Source organism: Penicillium rubens (assembly GCF_028828025.1).
Source record: "Penicillium rubens strain IBT 27055 chromosome Unknown utg000004l_segment0_segment0, whole genome shotgun sequence".
NCBI classification, from domain to species: domain Eukaryota; kingdom Fungi; phylum Ascomycota; class Eurotiomycetes; order Eurotiales; family Aspergillaceae; genus Penicillium; species Penicillium rubens.
In genome coordinates this window covers 4,339,075-4,358,727 of record NW_026890602.1, presented here as the reverse complement: position 1 = coordinate 4,358,727, position 19,653 = coordinate 4,339,075, and the positions used below count along the sequence as shown (strand labels likewise).

Sequence of the window (19,653 nt, the reverse complement as noted above, 5' to 3'; positions counted from 1 at the left end):
CTGATTCTCTAGCGATATAGCATAGACTCGGATGGTCAGCGATCGGCCGAGATGGAATTTCTCTGCCCTAACGCGAGGCCTGACACGACTCGGCCCAACAAGACCGACCCCGAGAGCCGTGGCTGATACAGGGAGGTATGCATTGAAATGTAATCCTTTTACAGGGACTCTTTTCATCTTAATCTATCTTCTATAAGGATCTTTCGATTTACTGCTTTCATCGAGCACTCCGAATAGCATCATCAATATGACTGTCTCTATTACCCCCAAACCCCAGCGCAATGTGGCTCGCGGTGTGTGGGAACTCGCCCGGTTACACACCCGTGAAGCCTGGCTATGCTGGTATCCCGCCATCTGGGGGGCATGTGTGGCCGCGGGCATGCGAGATGTGTCGCTGGAACTCGCACCATTCCTTCGTTTACTCTTCGGCATCTGGGCCAGCGTGACAGCTACACATTGTGCATTCTGTACATTCAAGTAAGTGCGGAAGATAAATGAGTATGTATATCTCCGACTGAAGTGTGCATTAGCGATATCTGTGACCAAAAGCTCGACAAACATGTCGAGCGATGCAAAGTTCGCCCTCTACCATCTGGGATGATCAGCACGTCTGAGGCCGTCGTGGCCTTTATCTGCTGGTTGCCTGTCACACTCGCCATTACTTGGGGAACGCTCGGCCCGGCCGTCACGGCCGGCTTCATTCCTGTATGGGTGCTGAGCACCATCTACCCATTCATGAAGCGCATTATGCCATTCCCCCAAGTCGTTCTAGGGGCGATCATCGGTGGCGCGGTGTTCCCCGGATGGGTGGGAATTACTGGAGATCTGAAGGATCTGGATCAGGCACTCCCTCTATTCTTCGCTACAGCCTCATGGGTTGTCTACTTTGATGTCTTCTATGCGACGCAGGATCGTCCAGATGACGAAAAGATTGGGGTAAAATCACTCGCCGTGCTGTTGGGGAAGAACGTCCAGATCCTACTGGCTGTGCTAGGGGCCCTACAGGTATTGCTATTTGCTGTCACCGCACTGCGGGCAGATATGTCGCTCATTTTCTGGGTGCTGGGACTCGGTGTGTGGATGGTGAACGTGCCGTGGCATATCCTGTCGTTGGATCTAAAAGATCGACACTCAGGAGGCCGGATTTTCAAGTCGAACATCAAGCTGGGATTGTATCTGACGGGTGTCTCTTTGCTGGAACTGTTTGTGGTGCGGGTATATGATATTTCCCTGGCCAATATGAAGATGGAGCTGCATTAGAGGATGGAGCTCCAGACCAGGAGAGTATAAAATTGAGCCCCAGAGTGTGAAGTGCTAGTCACACTTGCCAGATAGGTATTCTGCGCTAAACTGTCTAGCCTTGCTCTACCTGTATGTCCTCCGGCCGAGTATGATCGGTCCTGTTCTTACTCGGCCGCCTGGATGCATTGTTTATACCTTATGACCTTATGATCAATATATATGTTACCAGTGATTCCCATTCATTCGCCTATAAAAATACACAAACTTCCAGTAGTAGACTCATCTATCTACTCATCACCATGAACCGCATCGACGTGCACCACCACTTCATCCCCCCTGCCTATGTCAAGGGTATGTTGATACCTGACTTCTCTCCAGAAAAATAATTAATTAAGGAGTAGCTTTCAACTCGACTCCTGGTGACCCCTCCGGCTGGCACCTCCCCAAATGGACCCCCGAGTCGACCCTCTCCCTCATGGCCTCCCACTCCACCCGTACGGCCATTCTATCCCTAACTGCACCGGGCACCTCTATCTTGTGCAATTTCCCAGTGGAATCAGCCAACCTCGCCCGGCAAATCAACCTCTATGGCTCCCAACTTCACCAGGAAAGCCCCACTCGGTTCGGTTTCTTCGCCAGTCTCCCACATCTCACACCTGAAACCATCCCCTCGGCTATCGAGGAACTCGCCTATGCTCTGGACACCCTCCAGGCGGACGGTATTACTCTCTATACTCGGTATAGTGGAACTGGATACCTCGGTCATGCGGCCTTTGCACCGCTCTGGGAGGAACTCAACCGCCGTAAAGCAGTAGTCTTCATTCATCCGACAAACACGGCTGCGGACGCACAGAACAAGCCGGAGATGGTCAATCCAAAACTGCCACAGCCAATCATTGATTATCCACATGAGACATGTCGAACGGCGGTCGATCTGATCACCTCAGGGACGATCTCGAAGAACCCCGATGTGAAGATTATTCTGTCCCACGGAGGCGGTACACTGCCTATTCTCGCTACTCGCGCGGCGAACCTACTTTATGATGCGGGTCTGACCGATATAACCCCAGAGGTGTTCCTGGAGCAGGCCAGGAGCTTTTATCTCGACCTCGCCCTTTCCGGGAACAGGGGGAATTTGGAGTTACTGGTGGGCAACAATGGGTTTGCAAAGCCAGGTCATGTGCTATATGGCAGTGACTTCCCATATGCGCCCGTGGAGACAATCAACAAGTACGTTGGGATGATGGAGGAGTTCTTTGCCCAAGGAGGGAATAAAGAGGAGGAGGTCGCCCGGGCTGCAGCGGTGGAGTTATTCCCGCGATTCCGGATTGAGGATAACAAGGAGATGATTCCTCAGAATGGGCTATAGGTTAGATACGTATATACGGAGGTATGCAGAGAGAAATGAATCATCATTCCAGGATGCTATACGAGAAAAGACCCATACGAGTTCGGGGCTAGGGCTAGCTAATTGGATCCCAAGAGTAAGGCGGCGCAAAGTCACACTTGTAGAATCCATCGATATTCCCTGCAAAGTATAACCAGCTTGCTAGTGTATCATCTCGGTCAATTCAGTCAGTCTCTTATTCGGACATCCGAGTATACTACGTCGGCCGACTTGATGTCCTGTAGTGGTTGTATCAAACTCCCAAAGTATTTATTCTCGTATTCCTGCCATCTCTATACATCAGTATAGTGTCGCTTCACAGACCTTTGGCCTTATCCTATCTGAAAAATCTCCATGGGTTAGATTGGAAGTGCTGAGCAACTACCATGGCACTCTTGTATATATCCACCGTGGCAGCGCTAGCCCTAGTGTTACTCTTCCTCCGAGCTGTCTTGAATAGTTGGAGAATACAGCGCAAACTACCTCCCGGTACTTATTCAATTCATCTCTCTATTCCTGTCCAAGAAAATACCAAGTTAACGAATTCCAGGTCCACCTGGCCTGCCTCTCATTGGCAACATCCACCAGATCCCCGCAGTACGCGCGCATCAAAAGTTGGTCTCTCCTCATGTACCCAATTAACTACAACTCCATCTAACATCAACAGATTCACCGAATGGGCCAAAGTATATGGCGGTCTCTACAGCTTCCGAATTGGTCCAGCCACCGCTGCCGTCATCACCGATCGGGGTCTGGTCAAGGAACTGCTCGACAAACGCAGCGCCCTATACAGCTCACGCCCAGTATCCTACGTGGGACAGAATCTCATAACCGGCGGCGACCATCTCCTCGTTATGGATAACAATGAAATGTGGCGGCTATTCCGCAAGACAGTGCACCAGCACTTCAAGGCGAGTATGTGTGAGAAGGAGCACGTCAAGCTTCTCGAAGCCGAGCACACGCAGATGATGCGCGATTTCCTCCTGTATCCAGAGAAACATATGCTGCATACGAAGCGCACCACAAACAGTATCATCATGAGTCTGTTGTACGGGATTCGTACCCCGTCGTGGGATACACCACATATGCAAGAGTTATACGAGATCATGGAGCAATGGTCCAAGGTCATGGAGACGGGCGCCACACCACCCGTCGATATCTTCCCGTGGCTGAAATGGATCCCACAGCGATGGCTGGGAAACTGGGTTGATCGGTCGGTAGAGGTGGGCAGCGGCATGAAAGCATTGTATGGGTCCTTCCGGCGACGGGCAATCGAGGCCCGGCGACAGGCTGAGCAGAGCTCGCAAAGTAGAGCTCGGACCTTCATTGATCACGTCCTGGACCTACAGGAGAAGGCAAGCCTCACTGACAATCAAGTGGACTTCCTGGGTGGCGTCATGATGGAGGGTGGGTCGGATACCGGGTCCACGATGCTCCTGGTAATGATCCAGGCGCTGGTGCAGCATCCGGAAGTACAGGAGCGGGCGCGCGCCGAGCTCGATGCCGTCTGTGGCGAAGATCGATCGCCGACATGGGCAGATTTTAGCCGTTTGCCGTACATCAACATGGTCGTCAAGGAGACGATGCGCTGGCGGCCAGTGACGCCACTATCGTTTCCGCACGCGCTCAACCAAGACGACTGGGTGAATGGGTATCTCCTACCGAAGGGGACGACAGTGTTTCTGAATGTATGGGGCCTCCATCACGACGAAAGCGTATTCCCCAATCCCGAGCGGTTCGACCCGAGTCACTACGAAGGCCGACATAATCTGGCTTCGGACTACGCCGCCTCGCCGGACTACATGCAGCGGGACCACTTCATCTACGGGGCTGGACGACGACTGTGCCCGGGTATCCATCTGTCGGAGCGCAGCATGTTCATCGGAGCAGCCAAGCTCCTATGGGGTTTCCAGTTCGAGTCGGAAATGGACGAGTCCGGAAGGCCGGTCGCAATCGACACCGACCCGATCACTGGATACACCGAGGGATTCCTTGTGTGTCCGCGGGCGTACAAATGTAAAGTCTCCCCTCGTTCCGCTGCGAGGGCCGAGACGATTATGCGCGAGTTTGCCCAGGCCGAGTCCGAGGTCCTTTGTCAGTATGCGACGCCATAAGCTGCGAGGCCGAGAGGGCGAGTCCGAGGACTGCTGTGATAAGGCAGACTATGGATTATTCGGCCGATGCTGGGATATATAATATACTTTGGCTCACATCGATACGGAGGGTGGACCGTGTAAGCGATGGGGTGCATACTACACGTTTCCGAATGATGCAAGTTCATGCGATGTGATTGGAAGCTGGCTGCGAGGAAATGGCCGTATCGGGATTGCGTATATGCACATGTATGCAGGTAAGATCTCGCTAAATGTCCGCAGAGGTCCGTGTTGGTGCAGTAGCGTAGTCCGTAACAGGAGCATGTCGGATCTTGCAATGCAGGCTCGTGAGGGGTGCCATGGAGTCACTGATATTTTGGAATCAGGTCAAATTGTGTAATTAATGAAGAAGCCGCTGTAGCCGTGTAAAAATTGCTCATATACTCTATACATTTATTTTTGCTTACGATAGGGACAACAAAAGCAAAAAGAAGAGCATAGAAAATAGCCTGTTACACTGGAAAATCGAGTCCGCCGGGAAGGCCACGGCGACCAGTCGCGGTACTTTGTGAGCCTAACCCTGTGATTACAGCATGATCAGGCGTCATATTATCAGGACGTGCGAGGAGATTGTCGGATTCCAGAATCAATGACGAGGACCAGGCCTCAAGATCCGAAATCGTAGCAAGGAAATCCATATCCAAGCCTGAGTCACTCCCGGCCACAAAGACGCTGTTCGGTGGGATTGGTTTGTTACCAGCAGCAACTGGAGGAGCCCCGGTGGTTATGGGAGGCGTCTCGCAATTGTGGTGGGTGCGAGTGGTAGACGATACATCAGAAGAAGGCTGGTCAGACGTCGCGCGCAAGTTGGACGCCTTGGTAGCAAGGTGAGACATAGAAAATCGGGCCTGACACTCGATTAGGTCTAGTGGCGGAGCCTTGTCTTCAGGTCCGAGAGACGAGTCGAGCCGTTCGTGAAGGTCAACGAGAACCTGAATGGCCAATGGCATTGGCATTTTGCCCCCACTGGAATCAGTACCATCAAGGCTAGTCCTTGTCGAGGAAGGTCCTGGAGCTTGATACTGGGCGACGCAGTGATGTATAACCTCATCAACACAATATCGGGCCAGCGTGGTCTCTCCAGAGTGCTGGAAGTAATGGAGGTACATTAGGGTGATGAATACGCATTGGAGAGGCCCATAGTGGCTGCAGCAGAACCACGCGTATGGGGAGAAAGCAGGGGCCTGATACAGCTGCAGGTAAATACGCAAGTAATTCACGCAGAGCTGCGCCATACTGGATGGTCAAATCGCGTGTTAATAAGTCTTCCATGGGAGTATGATGGACCAATGTAAATGGATAATCATTTAAGCTTGACAGGTTTCGCTGTGCGGAGAGCGGGAGATGCACCATAGCATGCGGGATAGGGATGAAATGTAGAGAAATGATCCATACCTGGTCCATGACTTGCGCGATTGCGGGTTCGCACTGTCCGGGGGTGGAAGAAATGGTTTCTGCAATAAGATAGCCATTTCTGATTTCAGCAATGTTAGCATGATTCGCGTCCATGCTGCAAAGACGGTTGGCTGGCTTGAATCGTCCTTGTACAACAAGGGCTGGGTGGACGGAGACGCATTCGCCAGGCGGGATGGTATGTATCCCATTTCGGGGATCCCCTGTGTTGGAACGCGTGCGATAAGCGAGTCAATCTTCTGCAGAAGCTCCTTGGCATCTGTGATCAGCTCGCCAAATCCATGCTGGCTTGGACCATGCGCACTCTGCAGGTGCGCCACGGTCCTCGCCTGTAAGCGAGCAGCCTGGAAGCGCCCGATAGCATATAGCATGGCTACCGACTGTCTGTTAGTCACCAGTTCGTTGGGTGGGGAAATTCCAGCGGGGATATCGCTCGGCTCTGCATTGTCAGTGCCAACCATGCCCACCGCATCCAAGGCCTCGTTCCCGCAACAGGGGGTTAGCCCCGTGGAGATGCTCGACTGCACATCAAGCCAAATAATGTGCCACCAGACCCGGCGCCGCATTTCCCGATCAACGGAACTCAGCGCAGATCCTACCCCCTCCCGATGCAACCCCATAGTCTGGGCAATGCGCACCGTGGTGCTCACGTTAACCAGGCTACGCATGGGCTCGAACGGCCGATCCAGAAACGGTCCCGTCAGCAAATTCGAAACCAGCGTATTTAAAGTTGGATGTTCCTGATATTGACATAGAGAAAGACTCGTTGTATATGCCGACTTGAGATGGCTCACTGTCGTCTCCTTCTGTAGACCCTGCAGGTTGGTGTTCACCCAGCTGGCTGCCGGCGCGGCAGATGCGCCACAGTATAGGACTGCAAAGAGCAGGCAGATCAAGGTTGGGTCATCGCGGAGTTTATCCGAAGGTAAAGAATTCTCGCTATTCCGACACCATTCCCAAAACTCGTCGTAGTCTGCCTGCAGGGAAGGCGGATGTAGGAGGGGAACAAGTGGCCATACGGCAAGGAAAAAAGTCTCGAGCAGGGTATCACTAACGGGTTTGGTCGGCAGCGACCGCAGGAGATTGAACATCCCCATCGAGGAAATATGTGGAAGGGGGAGATCGGGGTGGGCATGACGGTTTTCGTCGAAGAAATCATCGCTCAGACTTTCCTACAGGATGAGCAATTGAGGTCAGTCGCGGTCCCGCCGAGCGACACATCCCGTCGCAGATTGCATTTCCGTCCTCTTTGTTCCACGAGCCAGACTCACCTTCCCAGCAACGAACCCCCAGAAAGTCTGACCAACGTATCGCACGCGACCACCTCGTCGTATACTCAAATAATCGCGGCAGGGAGGCTCACTCGGGGCCCGGAATAATCTTGTTGATGGCGCAGGGGAGGGATCGCGGGTAGTTGTCGAGCTACCATTAATTTGAGGAGCATTCGCATCGCGATAACTTGGGAGTTGTATAGCCTCTTCCCATGAAGGGACTGTTGGGTATGGCTCTTGTCGTTGCGGCGATGGACTGGCATTGGCGGATACTTGAGGACGAGAAGGAGGCCTAGACGGCTTATCGGGGTATGAGGCATTGGTGTCTCGGCCCCAATGCGGCCAAGAGAGGTCTGGACGGGCATCCGATGTAGAGTCCCTGGAGTCTTTGTCCTGCGGTGATACTGGTCGTACACGGCCGGTGGACTCGTCACGGACCATGGCCCGGTAGACACAATTCTCTTTCATGCGCACACAGTTGGCACATTCTGGCTGTTCGCGACCGCAGCGAACCTTGCGTCGTCGGCAGACGATGCAACTGAGCGATAACCGGGGTTTCTTGATTTGGCGGGGCTCGGATAAAGGCATGTTTCATAAAGGGAGTAGATGAATGTTCCACTCCTCCTCTGAGGGGAGGTGGGTTTTTATCGTGACCATATTGGGAGTTCGCATGCAGAGAAGAGGACAAGTGCAGGGTTGGGATAGCAGGGCGTTTAGCCCCCAATTACCTCCCGGGCGAGATAACCGACTGACCAATCATTTCACCATTCCACCAGTCCTGAACGATGTTTGAGAAGTTGGTGTTGGAGGAATAGAATAATTAATTAATTAAATGAATTTACTCTCTGTGTAATAGGCAGGAAAGATTCGGGGTTATGTCATCTTCGTGTTATAGCTCATCATAGTACATCTGTAGTGCTTACCTCGGGTATACTTCAAAACATACTAGTATAAGCCCCCCCGTATCGTGAAAAATCCAGGTTCAGCTGTTTCTAAGCGCAGAGCCAAGAGATCTGTGAGGTTTATAGCTTGATATTAGAGATGAAAAGCCCCAAACTGCTAAGGGAGGACAGAATACGGAGTATATCTGAATCCCTTGGCCTTTAACTGCTGTATTGTTCACACCACGAAACGGATGGCGTCTGGACAGGTTGGGGCCGTATTAAATTAATATTAAATTAGTACGAACGATCGCGAATGATGCAATATGATGGATTCCTCATTTCCACGGAGTAATACGAGGGACTTTGCTGACAAGGTCTCATTTTAGCCCTTCGCTCTCTTAGACTGAACTATAAAAATAGACTGGTCCGCGGAAATTCGGTCAAGGACTTGAGTCAATATCACAGAAGGGTAAACAGAAAGACGGACAACCTTTACGAATACCTTCAAGTTAGGCATTATCTAGGTCTAAAACAACTTACAGGATAAAATGCAAAACCATGATTATCGGACTCCCACATCTAGGCGTCTCGGGGTGAGATACAAGATAAGCATTGCCATGAGAACCTTGGAAGAGCTGAATGTGGGAGCTGGTTATAACGCCTTCCAAAAGCGAATACCGAAGAAAGCCAGCTGCAAAATGGCCGAGGTGGCTAGCCAATCCGTGGGCTGATGAAGAACAGTCGTCTCTGATTAAGTTTGGTACGGCCTCTTAAGGCTACATTACCCTGTGTATCAGGGCTGTAATCTTGGCCTAGAAGCTTGATCGAGAGTCTTAATGTGGTGGGGAGGGGGTCTGTGGACGGCTTAGCTCAGACTCGGAGATACTCGGTTCACATATCTATTTCCGTCGACATCTGGCGGATCAGTAAAAGTCCCACCTCCAGAAGAAGCTTGGCCACTTATAGTTCGGTTGGTTAATGTTGGCTTCCTGGACACGGGCAGATGGCCGATTGGTCCTTTCCCACCATTGAAGACTTATTGGCATATCCCTTCATCTCTCACATTCCTTGTCTACTTCTCATGAGCAATATCACCATAATATACTGCTCAAGACCCTTCTTCAGGTGTTCAATGCATTCGGTGAGATTTATGATTTCAGCGATCCGTGGAAAGACACGGCCCGAGCCGTTCCCCCCGCATTTCTCGAATTCAACCGATAGGTAATATCATATCTTTTGATCTTCACGCCTTTGCGACATCAATGTTCAGACAGAGAAGTAAACATCTGAAGCGGAGACCAACTCAGAGACACCTGACGTTTCTGTCAACATCGCGACTAGTCTACGCAATAGGGCAGGGACGCTTGTAACTTCCGGAACGCTACAGTGGACCACCGCCGATCACAGAGGTCCTGTTGAAACGCTCCACCGCACCCAACCTCAGCCTTGAAATTAACATCTAAAGGCACCCTTCGACTTCATAGGATATCTACTGGGCTTACAACGTGGGGATTTGTCAAGAAATCAAGGATCAACAGGGAGACTTGGGTGGTAGTCTTCTGACTGTTTGCCACTAGTGTGGAGTTCACCCCCGGGGCCCTAATGCCCCGGCAGCCTCGTTCAATACATATTTATATCCGTGGATATGTCGCCATCCATTGCGAACATTTGCAATAACCAGTCTAGAAAATGGCCTCGCAATCGAAGCTCCCCCAGTTGACTTCCTCCAACCTTTTCGTCACCGAAGGCGGAATCGTAACAACTCTCATCTACAGAAACAATCTCGATCTCCCTAGCTTCTCCACTCTCCCACTTCTCAATACGGAAGATGGTAGACAGACTATCTCGTCCATCTACCAAGAATATGTGAATATTGCCCTCGCCCACTCAACCGGCGTCGTCCTCGAAACTCGAACGTGGCGCGGCTCCCCTTTATGGTCTCCCGAAATTGGACTCTCCATCCCACAGATCCTGGACCTGAACCGCACAGCAGTCAAGATCCTCCATGACATTCGGAACAAGACTCCATCTACTTCTGTGGTCATTAGTGGGGCCCTTGGACCTCTTCAAGATGCCTACCAGGATTCCACGGGCACGGTCTCCTTCGGTCAGGCACGGGAATATTATGGTCCCCAGATTCACGCTTTCGCTGAAGAAGGCGTGGACATGTTATGTATCATGACTGTAACAAATCTCGATGAGGCCACTGCGGCAGTCAGTCTAGCGCGGGAGTATAATCTCCCTATTCACGTCTCATTTAGCGTCGAGACAGACGGACAGCTACGAGGGGGAAGAACACTCGAGAGTGCCATTCGAGCAGTCGACCGTCTAACGGAGAATTATACAACGTACTTTGGGGTGAATTGTGCCCATCCGCGTTATATTATAAAAGCGGTACGAGGTATGCATACAGATGTGAGGTCGAGGATCGGGTCGATTAGAGGGAATTCAAGTCTTAAGAGTCACGACGAGCTTGATAACTCTCTGGTTCTAGATCGGGGCGATATTTCGGTTTGGGTTCGAGAGTTCAATGAGCTTTTGAATATGTTGCCGGGACTGAAAGTGGTAGGGGGTTGCTGTGGCACGGATGAAGAGCATATTGATGCTATTGCGAGCAGGATTAATTCTGTTGGGTAAACGGCCGTGCGCACTTCATCATTGTGCTTTTGTATTTATTTCGGTATTTATTTCTGTTCATATTCTGTCAAATTCGGGAACTTTGATGCGCATGTTGTAGCTTCTTCAAGTCAAGACTAGGTCGCTAGTAAGTGACGTCTCAGCAGCAACACCTTGCAGGTTTGGTTATATATTTTCGAAGATGGAAGCCCTCACTTATAAACCTTTTCTACCATGGAATGGCATGTCTCATGGACTTTACTAGGCCACATTTCCTTTGCCATATATTCCTTTGCCATATGATTGACCCCTGGTTACCAATCCTACCCCTTACGAGTATATATTCCCCCAGAAAGGAAAGAGTGTAAATGGAAGACACACGAAGGGAGACGACTATGAAACAATCCAATCGACCCGATATGGTAATCCTGACGGCACAAAAGCGACGGGGCGCTCACCATCTATCTACGCAATGTTTTGGAGGGGCTTGCAGGCAACACACTATTCAAATGAATGATATCGGGCTATGCTGTCGAACTTGCACTCTCTATATGTACCACATCTTTAAAGTGACAGTCTATCTTAGCATGAGAGAACACCGGCTATACCTAAAATGTTTCTCATGATGACCTGATTATGACCGAAATGTTTATAAATCCCGAATTCGTTTCTCGTCGGTGCACAATATTGGCGGTTTATTTTATCCCACAACGTGAAAGGAGTGTTGTCATTCAAGTGTCTCGCACCCCAGCCACCTAAGGCTTGCCATGTTTTGGACTCTGGTTGAGCATGTGGGGTGACTAGACTGATATGCTAAGTTACTTATCTCACAAGAAGAGGGCTTGTTGGAGACTCGGTGTATATGCCTACCCATGAAGACCTTTCCGGGATGTGTTGAACCTGAGGTGATGAGCGGGTGAACGTGACAGAAAATGTGTTTCGAAGAGGTGAGCAAATTAGAAGGAATTGACATAGGATGATCGAATGTGATTCCCAGTAGGATCTCAGGGATACGGTCTACCAGGAGGAAACAATCCAGATCCCGATGTTAAGAAGGACGCAATTGAACTCGCCTCCTTGTCAAATATTGAGCTGACGGATTAATTCTCCACAGCAAAGTCATCGTCGGCAAAGCCTTGGGCACACCTATATTGAGTGGTGGTAGCTATGTCGAGTTTGCTTGTGTAGATTGCAGAAAGGTTCGAAGCAAAGCTGAATCGAAGATATATCTTAACGGCGGCGGCGCGGAGCCTTCACTTTATCCAGCTTGGCCAGAATTCCCGCCGCACCTGCAGCCCCATATCCACCTTCCCTCCAGCAGGTCTCAATGATATCCCGGGCCCAGAGTCGCTTGCTCAGGGCAGGGAGCATATCCCGCGATGGAAAGCTGGCGACAGAGTTGTCACTGCCACCGTTGTCATATAGACTGATGCCTGTGGTTCTCCCAGTCGCAATATCGTAGAACACGAGGCCCAGCTGGCAAAGATCTGTCCAGATAGAGCAGTTGTAGGCATCCACCGCGTCCGCCATGACAGTGTCCATAGGCATGAGGGTCGATGCACCGAGGTCACAAATTGCAACATTCAACGAGCCGTCCATCAGTATGTTGCGACTAAGAATATCACCGTGGATGACACGATGTTGATGAAGGTTGTGGAGACCGATGGCAAGCTGGCGAAACCACCGCTTCTGGAGCTGGATGCTGGGTCGCGCTCGGTGCTGCAGCCACTTTAAAAGCGTACCTCCGGGCATGTATCTCATCTCGATGGTATCTCCGCGAAGTCCAAGACATTGGATGATGCCTTGCACCGGGGTATTAAAGTCGGGCTGAATGCGCCGCCAGACTTCCTGCTCTCGTCGGATGATGCCGCGGTTCTCCTCCGCTTGCTCCAATGTGTAATGCCTGTACACAATTGCCATTTTGATTGCCATATCTTCCCGGTGGACCACAAGTGCTGCATCGCCACTCGCAACGATTGTATCAACCTGGATGTAATTCCCGTCATCGTCGACGGGGCAATATTCAGCATCCATGTTGGGTAGAGGAATAAGTAAGTGCGGTTGAGTGCTGTTGATTAACCTTTTCGACAGGAATACAGAATCCCCAGCAACAGTTCTTCTTTTGCTGAGGACGTGCAAGCTGGCACATGGAGTGGTTAGCTTGAATAGACCGGTCGGAGGGAGATCCCATACCTGAAGAGATGGTGTGTTTGTGTTCGAGAAGACGGACACAGTTTGAAGACAGGCTCTTTCACGGCTGTGGACTATGCTCTCTGAAAAGATTAGAAGCGATGTGCTGACCGAACAGGAGTTTGGCGGTGTTAGATTGGTTAGATTGGGATCATGAGTTCCCAGAGATAGTTGAAGGAAATGTACGTGATATAAAGTCTGGAGACCTCCGAAGGCTGTTTGGTTGCAACTGGAAAACAAGCGTCTTTCTGACGGTTTGAGGGGATAGTGACAAAGAAAGGGAGGTGGATGAAAGAGTGATGGATGAAAGGAAGATCAATGAGAGTGAGACGGATGCCTTCGACAAGACGAAGTCCAAGTCATTTTCCCTTCATCACCGCCTGGAACCTCCATGTCCTCCTCTTTTCCCTTCTCTTGGATCAGATGTCCAACACTGAATACCTTCCCTTCTGAGCCATAGTTGAAGATCAGTTGATAAATCATGCTTCAATTCCACGTTGGACCGAGGTCGAGCATGATGTCGTTCTCCCCTGGCAACATACCGGACGGTATATAATGCACGGGAGAACGGTGTTGGGCCGTCATAACACAAACTCTCAAAATGGAACTTTGGTTTGGAGACTTTCGCGATATCATATTATTCCAATGTCTTTTCTTTTACATGACCTTCGAAGCAGTAGATGGTGTGAGAATGCCGGAACCCATCGCAATGTGATCAACAGTATTCAAGTTGAACCATGCTCATTTGATTCCAAGGTTGTCTAGAGACTCAGTTAGTCAAAAAGTAATACATATTTCGTTTAGCACGAGTGCCTAGCTACAACCTGTAACCAGTATCTATACCCAGTAGTTGTATGCCCTTGGTGGACAGTGTGACCAGGGCTTCATCGAGAATATTAGGGACGACGTAAGAGAGCTTAATCTCAGCAACTGATTCCGAAAAGAGTGAGATATGAAGCAAAAGTAAATTGGTAATCAAACAGATCAAACAGATTGGTAAGCGATGACATCGCTGATGAATGAGGCCCCGGGGACCCTGGCGGCAAACGGACACTTATAAACACGGTAAGAATATGTATGCATATACAGATCATTGATTTGGTTCTCTAATTTCTTTCTAAATTCAACTGCTTCTAACATCGCCTCAAACGCCCACACATATTCATCACTCATTCATAATTGACCGACTTACTGCTCATTCGTGAGAACATAGCGGTAACGGGCATCACCCTTATCCATATCCACAATGGCCTGGTTGGCATCCTTCATTGGGCGCTCCTGGATCCAAGGCTTGACACCCTTAGCAGCAGCCAGTTCCAACATCTCCCGGATCTCATCGGGGCTACCAATCAACGAGCCACCAAGCTTGAGACCCTTGATGATGAGCACGAACGCCGGGATCTCAAGAGCACCATCCTCGGGGGCACCGAGCTGAATGAAAGTACCGTGAACACGCAGAAGACCACAGTACTGGACAATAGGCATCTTGGACGAAGAGGCAGTGGAGATGATCAAGTCGAGAGAGCTAGCGTGGCGGGTAGCCCAGTCCTCGTCCTCACCGGTAGCGATGAAGTCATCCGCACCAAGCTTGAGTGCATCCTCCTTCTTGTCAGACTTGCGGGAGATGGCGACGACGCGATCCGCACCGAGCGCCTTGGCGAACAAGATAGCAAAGTGACCAAGACCACCGACGCCAACAATACCGACAGTCTTTCCGGGGCCACAGCCATTCCGCTTGAGAGGCGAGTAGGTAGTAATACCACCGCAGAGCATAGGCGCGGCATCGGCAGAGGAGATAGCATCCGGGATCTTAATCACGAAGTGCGAAGGAGAGCGGTTGTATGTGGAGTAACCACCGTACGACTTGCCCCCGTTGGCATAGGTACCGTTGTATGTGCCGACCATCTTACTGCAGTGTTGTTCCAGACCAGACGCGCAGGATTCACAGTCGCCATCCTTGTTCTCACACGAGCCGCTCTGCGCGCCGACACCGACACGATCACCGACCTTGATATCTCCCTTGACCTGGGTGCCGACGCGGACAGCGATTCCGACAACCTCGTGGCCGACGCAGCAAGGGTAGTTGGTGGGGCCCTGTGGAAGACCGGTATTAGCAACGTGATTCAATGCCGAACATGTCCAAGAGGGATGCGCCATACCCATCCACTGCGCAGGGTGTGCAAATCCGAGCCACAGATACCACAGTGAGTGACCTTGATATCGACATCGGTCTCCTCCCATGGCTTAGGCTCGAATTCCTGCCAGACCATCTTGCCCTGGGCGGCTTCGGGGCCGAGGCCTACCCATCCTTCGAACTTGTAATCGGTAGAAGACATAATGAAGATGTATAAAATAGTATTATTTTGTGATTTAATGGATTGAACTGATATGATCGACGAGCCATTCCTGCAGGGTCCCCCATTCCTTTAAACCACCCACGCGGAGAGATCGAGCTCCGTCTCGGAGGGTTCTTCGAATCTCTGTGGCGACGTGATCATCGTGAAGAAAAAGGCCCACTTGACCCGTGGAGTGGATTGTCATCAAGTGGGTTGTCATCTCGGCCTTAATTGTTATATCCGGCGAAGGAATTCCATTTGGAGGCGAATATATTGCAAACCACCAGCAAAAATCGGTGATAAAACGGTAAGCAATAGCGGTGATATCACATACATGTTTTCAAGAAGTAACTATGACTTGGATATCTACTTACCCTGGGGATTTAAGATGGTTAGTGCTTACTTGCTGCATCGGAGTTAAAGGAATGCCAAGCCCGTGGTTTATGCCGGCTTATGCCCGACAGGGGAAAGGCGGTTCCAGAAAGTTATGGAAACGGCTCTGATTGGACAAGAAACAAACTTTGATGGGGCATCTCCATAACTGTTTGTTATTATTCATCAATCTTATCAACCGAGCAGTTTTCTATTCATATCATGCTTCTTAATTCAAAGACGAAGAAAAAGACCTCAGGAAACACCTCGTTCGGAGTTGATAGATGCTCGGTGAACCGGTATATCAATTCTCTTCTAGGGCGAAGACATCCATTCGTCAATAGACCCTTGCCTTCTGTCCAATGTATCCAAATGTCTACTTGGAGACTACGAGTTTATACATTATAACAGTTGGAATATTGATGGGTTTCGGTTTCCTCAAGGAAGAAAACAGCCGGACCGGGTGGATGATCTGAGTCAGGTTGAAGAATTTCTTGAAAGGACATGGTGGAGGCTGAGAGAAGATGAAGAGAATAGAATGTGACACTGGGGGAATGTATCAGGAGGAAGAAGCTTGCCCAGCTGGTCAGGTGGAACAAGCTTATTAGTGAACCTTGGGAGGCTTGCGGATAGCTCCCGATTAGGCTTAGTATGTTTGCATATGAGTTCAATCAATTTTAGAGATGGTATGTTGACGTCCTCGGTCTTTCAAGGCACCAAGCACACAAAACCAAACTTAAAAATGTAATCTTCGTTTACAACCTGAACGAAACCTTGACGCAGGTCACCTATTGCGCGGGCCGCACTAAATTCATAGGCGTCTTAACAGGCGTTCGCATGGTACTGTATCTTGATACGCAAATTATAAAGCTCTACAAGAATTGGATGAAGTTCCCTACCTAGGAATTTGTCGTGGGCCCTTGCAGATTGTCTGTAGGTCGCCTAGCACTGGTTCCTGGAGGATCTGCTGAGTGGCTTCCACTTTCCCTCTCAACCTGCACAGCATGCATTCTCAATGGAGTCATCACTCCTACGAGGTCTCTCTTTGATTTCGAGAATATCGAACATGGTCAACAGTCTCGACAGGTGTTCTCCGCGAGAATCATCACCCTTTCGGCAGCTTATGGCGTAGGCCTCGATACAACGTCGCTCACAATAGTTCTGTCGTTATAGTAGAGCCACGAACATGAGGCCTAGTCCTCTGGTCAGCAATCATGGTAAACTAACCGAATGTATCGGCTATACATCCCTAGCCTGTCCATTCTGAATGACTTTGCCAGACTAGGCAGCTATCTTCTATTTATTTGCGTATGCGAACCTCCACAAACAATGTACTAGCTGCGCCTCGTTTAGCCCAGACGGTCTTGGTATAAAGTCGAATAATCTTGTGGCAAAGCCATATGCAATCCATATGTCATTAGAAGTAATATTGAGAGTACTGAGTGGTGTTGAAGTCAGTAACATTCGCTCGCATTAAAACACATGTAATGACGTGTATGCTAAATGCCGTCATTTGTCGTGCTTCTAGCATAACTCCTCAATGCCCAAGAACGGGCACTTTCATGCGCAAATAGTTACCCCGGCATAGTTAGCTTCCCTCCGGGTTCATGTTGAGGCTTGGCTTGATTTCGCTCTCGCATTCGTTTTCGTTATCTGTCCCGGTCTCGCTGTTCCCCCTACCGTTCCTCCCTACAGTCTCGCTTTCGCTCTCGCTCACGACCAGAACCCAGCACCATTACTGCAGCTAAAAGTCCGAGAACTTAATAAAGTTCTCCGCCATGCAAAGCTAGGCCATTTGTATCCCTTGGCATGACCAACCTGGGAATAGTTCTCTAGCTAGGCAGGCTTGATCCCCACGGGTCCCTGCAGATGATATCGCGTGGAGGTCGTGTCTTCCTCTCTTCTCCATTAAAGTTATTGTTGACATCCATCCAACTCTTCCGTTAACCCTTCCTGTCTCGATCAGGTATTCTCTACGGCCGATCTTAGAACTTGCCCCCAAGAACGGTAACTATATCGCGTACAAACCTACAAAAGAAGGAAAATGATGACTAGTCTCTGTTTAGCCAGGCAATTTTAATACCCGAATCCAAAATAAGCGTTCATGCATCAGGTTACCTATTTCCTGACAGAATAACTATAAAAGGCATGTCCCTGTCACTGGAAAGTAGATTTGCCATCATTGTTTAAAAACAAAAAAGACTTCCAATCTAAAATCAAAGCTCTACTACTCCGATAATGAAGTTGACCAACATTGCCCTCACCAGTGCTGCCATCGGTCTTGCCAACGCCGGCCTTGTCTCAAAGCGCGCTGTCAGCGACGGTACACAACTTCCAAAGCAATTGATTGTTCTTGCTCTAACGTTTGTCTTCGATAGCCGATATCCTTAACTATGCTCTTACTCTTGAGCATCTCGAGGCCTCTTTCTATGAGGAGGGTCTTAAGAACTTCACCCAGGAGGATTTCGTCAAGGCTGGCATGAAGGATCCTTTCTATGCCAACCTAAAGGAAGTTGCTTCCGATGAGAAGGAACACGTGGATTTCCTGACCTCCGCGCTCAAGGGCATGTCCCTGTCATTCAAACTGCGGAATAAAGAACAATATTCTGACTTTTTTCAGCTGCCGGCGCCTCTCCCGTTGCCCGCTGCACCTACAACTTCCCATCTGCCGACGTCAACGGCTTCCTGGCCCTCGCCAGTGTCCTTGAGGGTAAGGAATCGTCCAACCCCACCAACAATTCTCACTATTAACCTCTCTAGGTGTCGGAGTCAGCGCCTACCTCGGAGCCGCAGCCTCTATCATGAGCGAGAACTACCTGACAGCGGCTGGCAGCATCCTCACCACAGAAGCCCGACACAGCGCGTACCTGCGCGCCGCGGTCGGCGAAGTCCCCTTCGCCCAGGCCTTCGACAACCCTCTCGGGCTCAACGAAGTATACACCGTTGCATCCCCCTTTATCGCCTCCTGTCCCTCCAGCAACGGTGCACTGCCAGTGAAGGCCTTCCCCGCACTCACGATGAGTTCGATGGACGCCGTCATGACAGGCTCGGAGGTGCAACTGGTAGCCGGTAGCGGGTTCGACACAAGCGTTAGCGGTATTCACGCCGCCTTTATTACCGTCACCGGCCCAGTCTGGACTCCCCTCAAGTCTATGGGTGGTGGAAAGTTCACCGTCACTATCCCCGAGGGCATTTCCGGGCAGAGCTACGTCGTCCTGACCCAGGGCAACAAGCAGGCGACTGATGACAATATTGTTGCTGGTCCTGCTATCGTCGAGGTAAATTAGATAATTTTTTGCGTTTCATTCTTTTTGTTGGGTGCTTCTTCGCCCCTTTTTTCACAGGGCTGATGCTGCTTGTATTGATAGGTTGGAAAGAAGACTGCTATGGGTACCCCGAGCGGTATCGCTGCTATCGGTATGGGTGACAAGAAGAACATAACTATGCCTACTAAGTCTACGGCCGGCTCCTGGAGTCGCTCTTCTGCTACCGCGTCTGCTTCTGCTTCTGCTTCTCCTATTTATACTGGCGCTGCTCAGAAAATGTCTGGTAACATAGCTTGTGTGGTTGCTGGACTTTGTGCTGCTGCGGCTCTTCTTTAAATAGGGTGCGGTTGACTTGTTGAATTTCTAGAAAGATCATTTGGGCGGTGATGTCGATGGTTTGGCTATAGGGTCTATTCTAATAACATTTGTCAAATTTAAACAACTCAAGTGCCTGGCTTAATCCAATAAGGAACGCTCATCCCTACTAAGCCGAATATTGCTACTGTCTTTCCGGCCTGCATAT

General features: G+C 50.2%; 8 protein-coding genes across 8 annotated transcripts; 5 read left to right on the top strand and 3 right to left on the bottom strand.

Moving 5' to 3' along the window:
* Positions 1–247: 247 nt before the first annotated feature.
* On the top strand, positions 248–1,260 carry N7525_011589 (4-hydroxybenzoate octaprenyltransferase; the record flags this gene model as incomplete). Its single annotated transcript, XM_061215541.1, has 2 exons — positions 248–477; positions 531–1,260. The coding sequence occupies 2 exons, from the start codon at positions 248–250 to the stop codon at positions 1,258–1,260; spliced, it is 960 nt and encodes a 319-aa protein (XP_061068053.1).
* A 281-nt stretch (positions 1,261–1,541) lies between these two features.
* On the top strand, positions 1,542–2,611 carry N7525_011588 (amidohydrolase family protein; the record flags this gene model as incomplete). Its single annotated transcript, XM_002560416.2, has 2 exons — positions 1,542–1,593; positions 1,644–2,611. The coding sequence occupies 2 exons, from the start codon at positions 1,542–1,544 to the stop codon at positions 2,609–2,611; spliced, it is 1,020 nt and encodes a 339-aa protein (XP_002560462.1).
* A 404-nt stretch (positions 2,612–3,015) lies between these two features.
* N7525_011587 (cytochrome P450) lies at positions 3,016–4,743 on the top strand (the record flags this gene model as incomplete). Its single annotated transcript, XM_002560417.2, has 3 exons — positions 3,016–3,118; positions 3,180–3,243; positions 3,297–4,743. 3 exons carry the CDS (start codon positions 3,016–3,018, stop codon positions 4,741–4,743), a joined length of 1,614 nt encoding a protein of 537 aa, XP_002560463.2.
* A 491-nt stretch (positions 4,744–5,234) lies between these two features.
* Positions 5,235–8,054, bottom strand: N7525_011586 (Transcription factor; the record flags this gene model as incomplete). Its single annotated transcript, XM_061215540.1, has 3 exons — positions 5,235–6,018; positions 6,178–7,367; positions 7,467–8,054. 3 exons carry the CDS (start codon positions 8,052–8,054, stop codon positions 5,235–5,237), a joined length of 2,562 nt encoding a protein of 853 aa, XP_061068052.1.
* Positions 8,055–10,039: 1,985 nt separating this feature from the next.
* On the top strand, positions 10,040–10,987 carry N7525_011585 (homocysteine S-methyltransferase family protein; the record flags this gene model as incomplete). The annotated part of the gene is made up of 1 exon (XM_061215539.1): positions 10,040–10,987. The coding sequence occupies one exon, from the start codon at positions 10,040–10,042 to the stop codon at positions 10,985–10,987; it is 948 nt and encodes a 315-aa protein (XP_061068051.1).
* Positions 10,988–12,196: 1,209 nt separating this feature from the next.
* Positions 12,197–13,000, bottom strand: N7525_011584 (uncharacterized protein; the record flags this gene model as incomplete). Its single annotated transcript, XM_002560420.2, has 1 exon — positions 12,197–13,000. One exon carries the CDS (start codon positions 12,998–13,000, stop codon positions 12,197–12,199), a length of 804 nt encoding a protein of 267 aa, XP_002560466.2.
* A 1,344-nt stretch (positions 13,001–14,344) lies between these two features.
* Positions 14,345–15,492, bottom strand: N7525_011583 (NAD(P)-dependent alcohol dehydrogenase; the record flags this gene model as incomplete). Its single annotated transcript, XM_002560421.2, has 2 exons — positions 14,345–15,250; positions 15,316–15,492. The coding sequence occupies 2 exons, from the start codon at positions 15,490–15,492 to the stop codon at positions 14,345–14,347; spliced, it is 1,083 nt and encodes a 360-aa protein (XP_002560467.1).
* Positions 15,493–18,102: 2,610 nt separating this feature from the next.
* N7525_011582 (ferritin-like domain-containing protein) lies at positions 18,103–19,466 on the top strand (the record flags this gene model as incomplete). Its single annotated transcript, XM_061215538.1, has 5 exons — positions 18,103–18,187; positions 18,243–18,428; positions 18,485–18,574; positions 18,625–19,142; positions 19,233–19,466. The coding sequence occupies 5 exons, from the start codon at positions 18,103–18,105 to the stop codon at positions 19,464–19,466; spliced, it is 1,113 nt and encodes a 370-aa protein (XP_061068050.1).
* Positions 19,467–19,653: the final 187 nt, after the last annotated feature.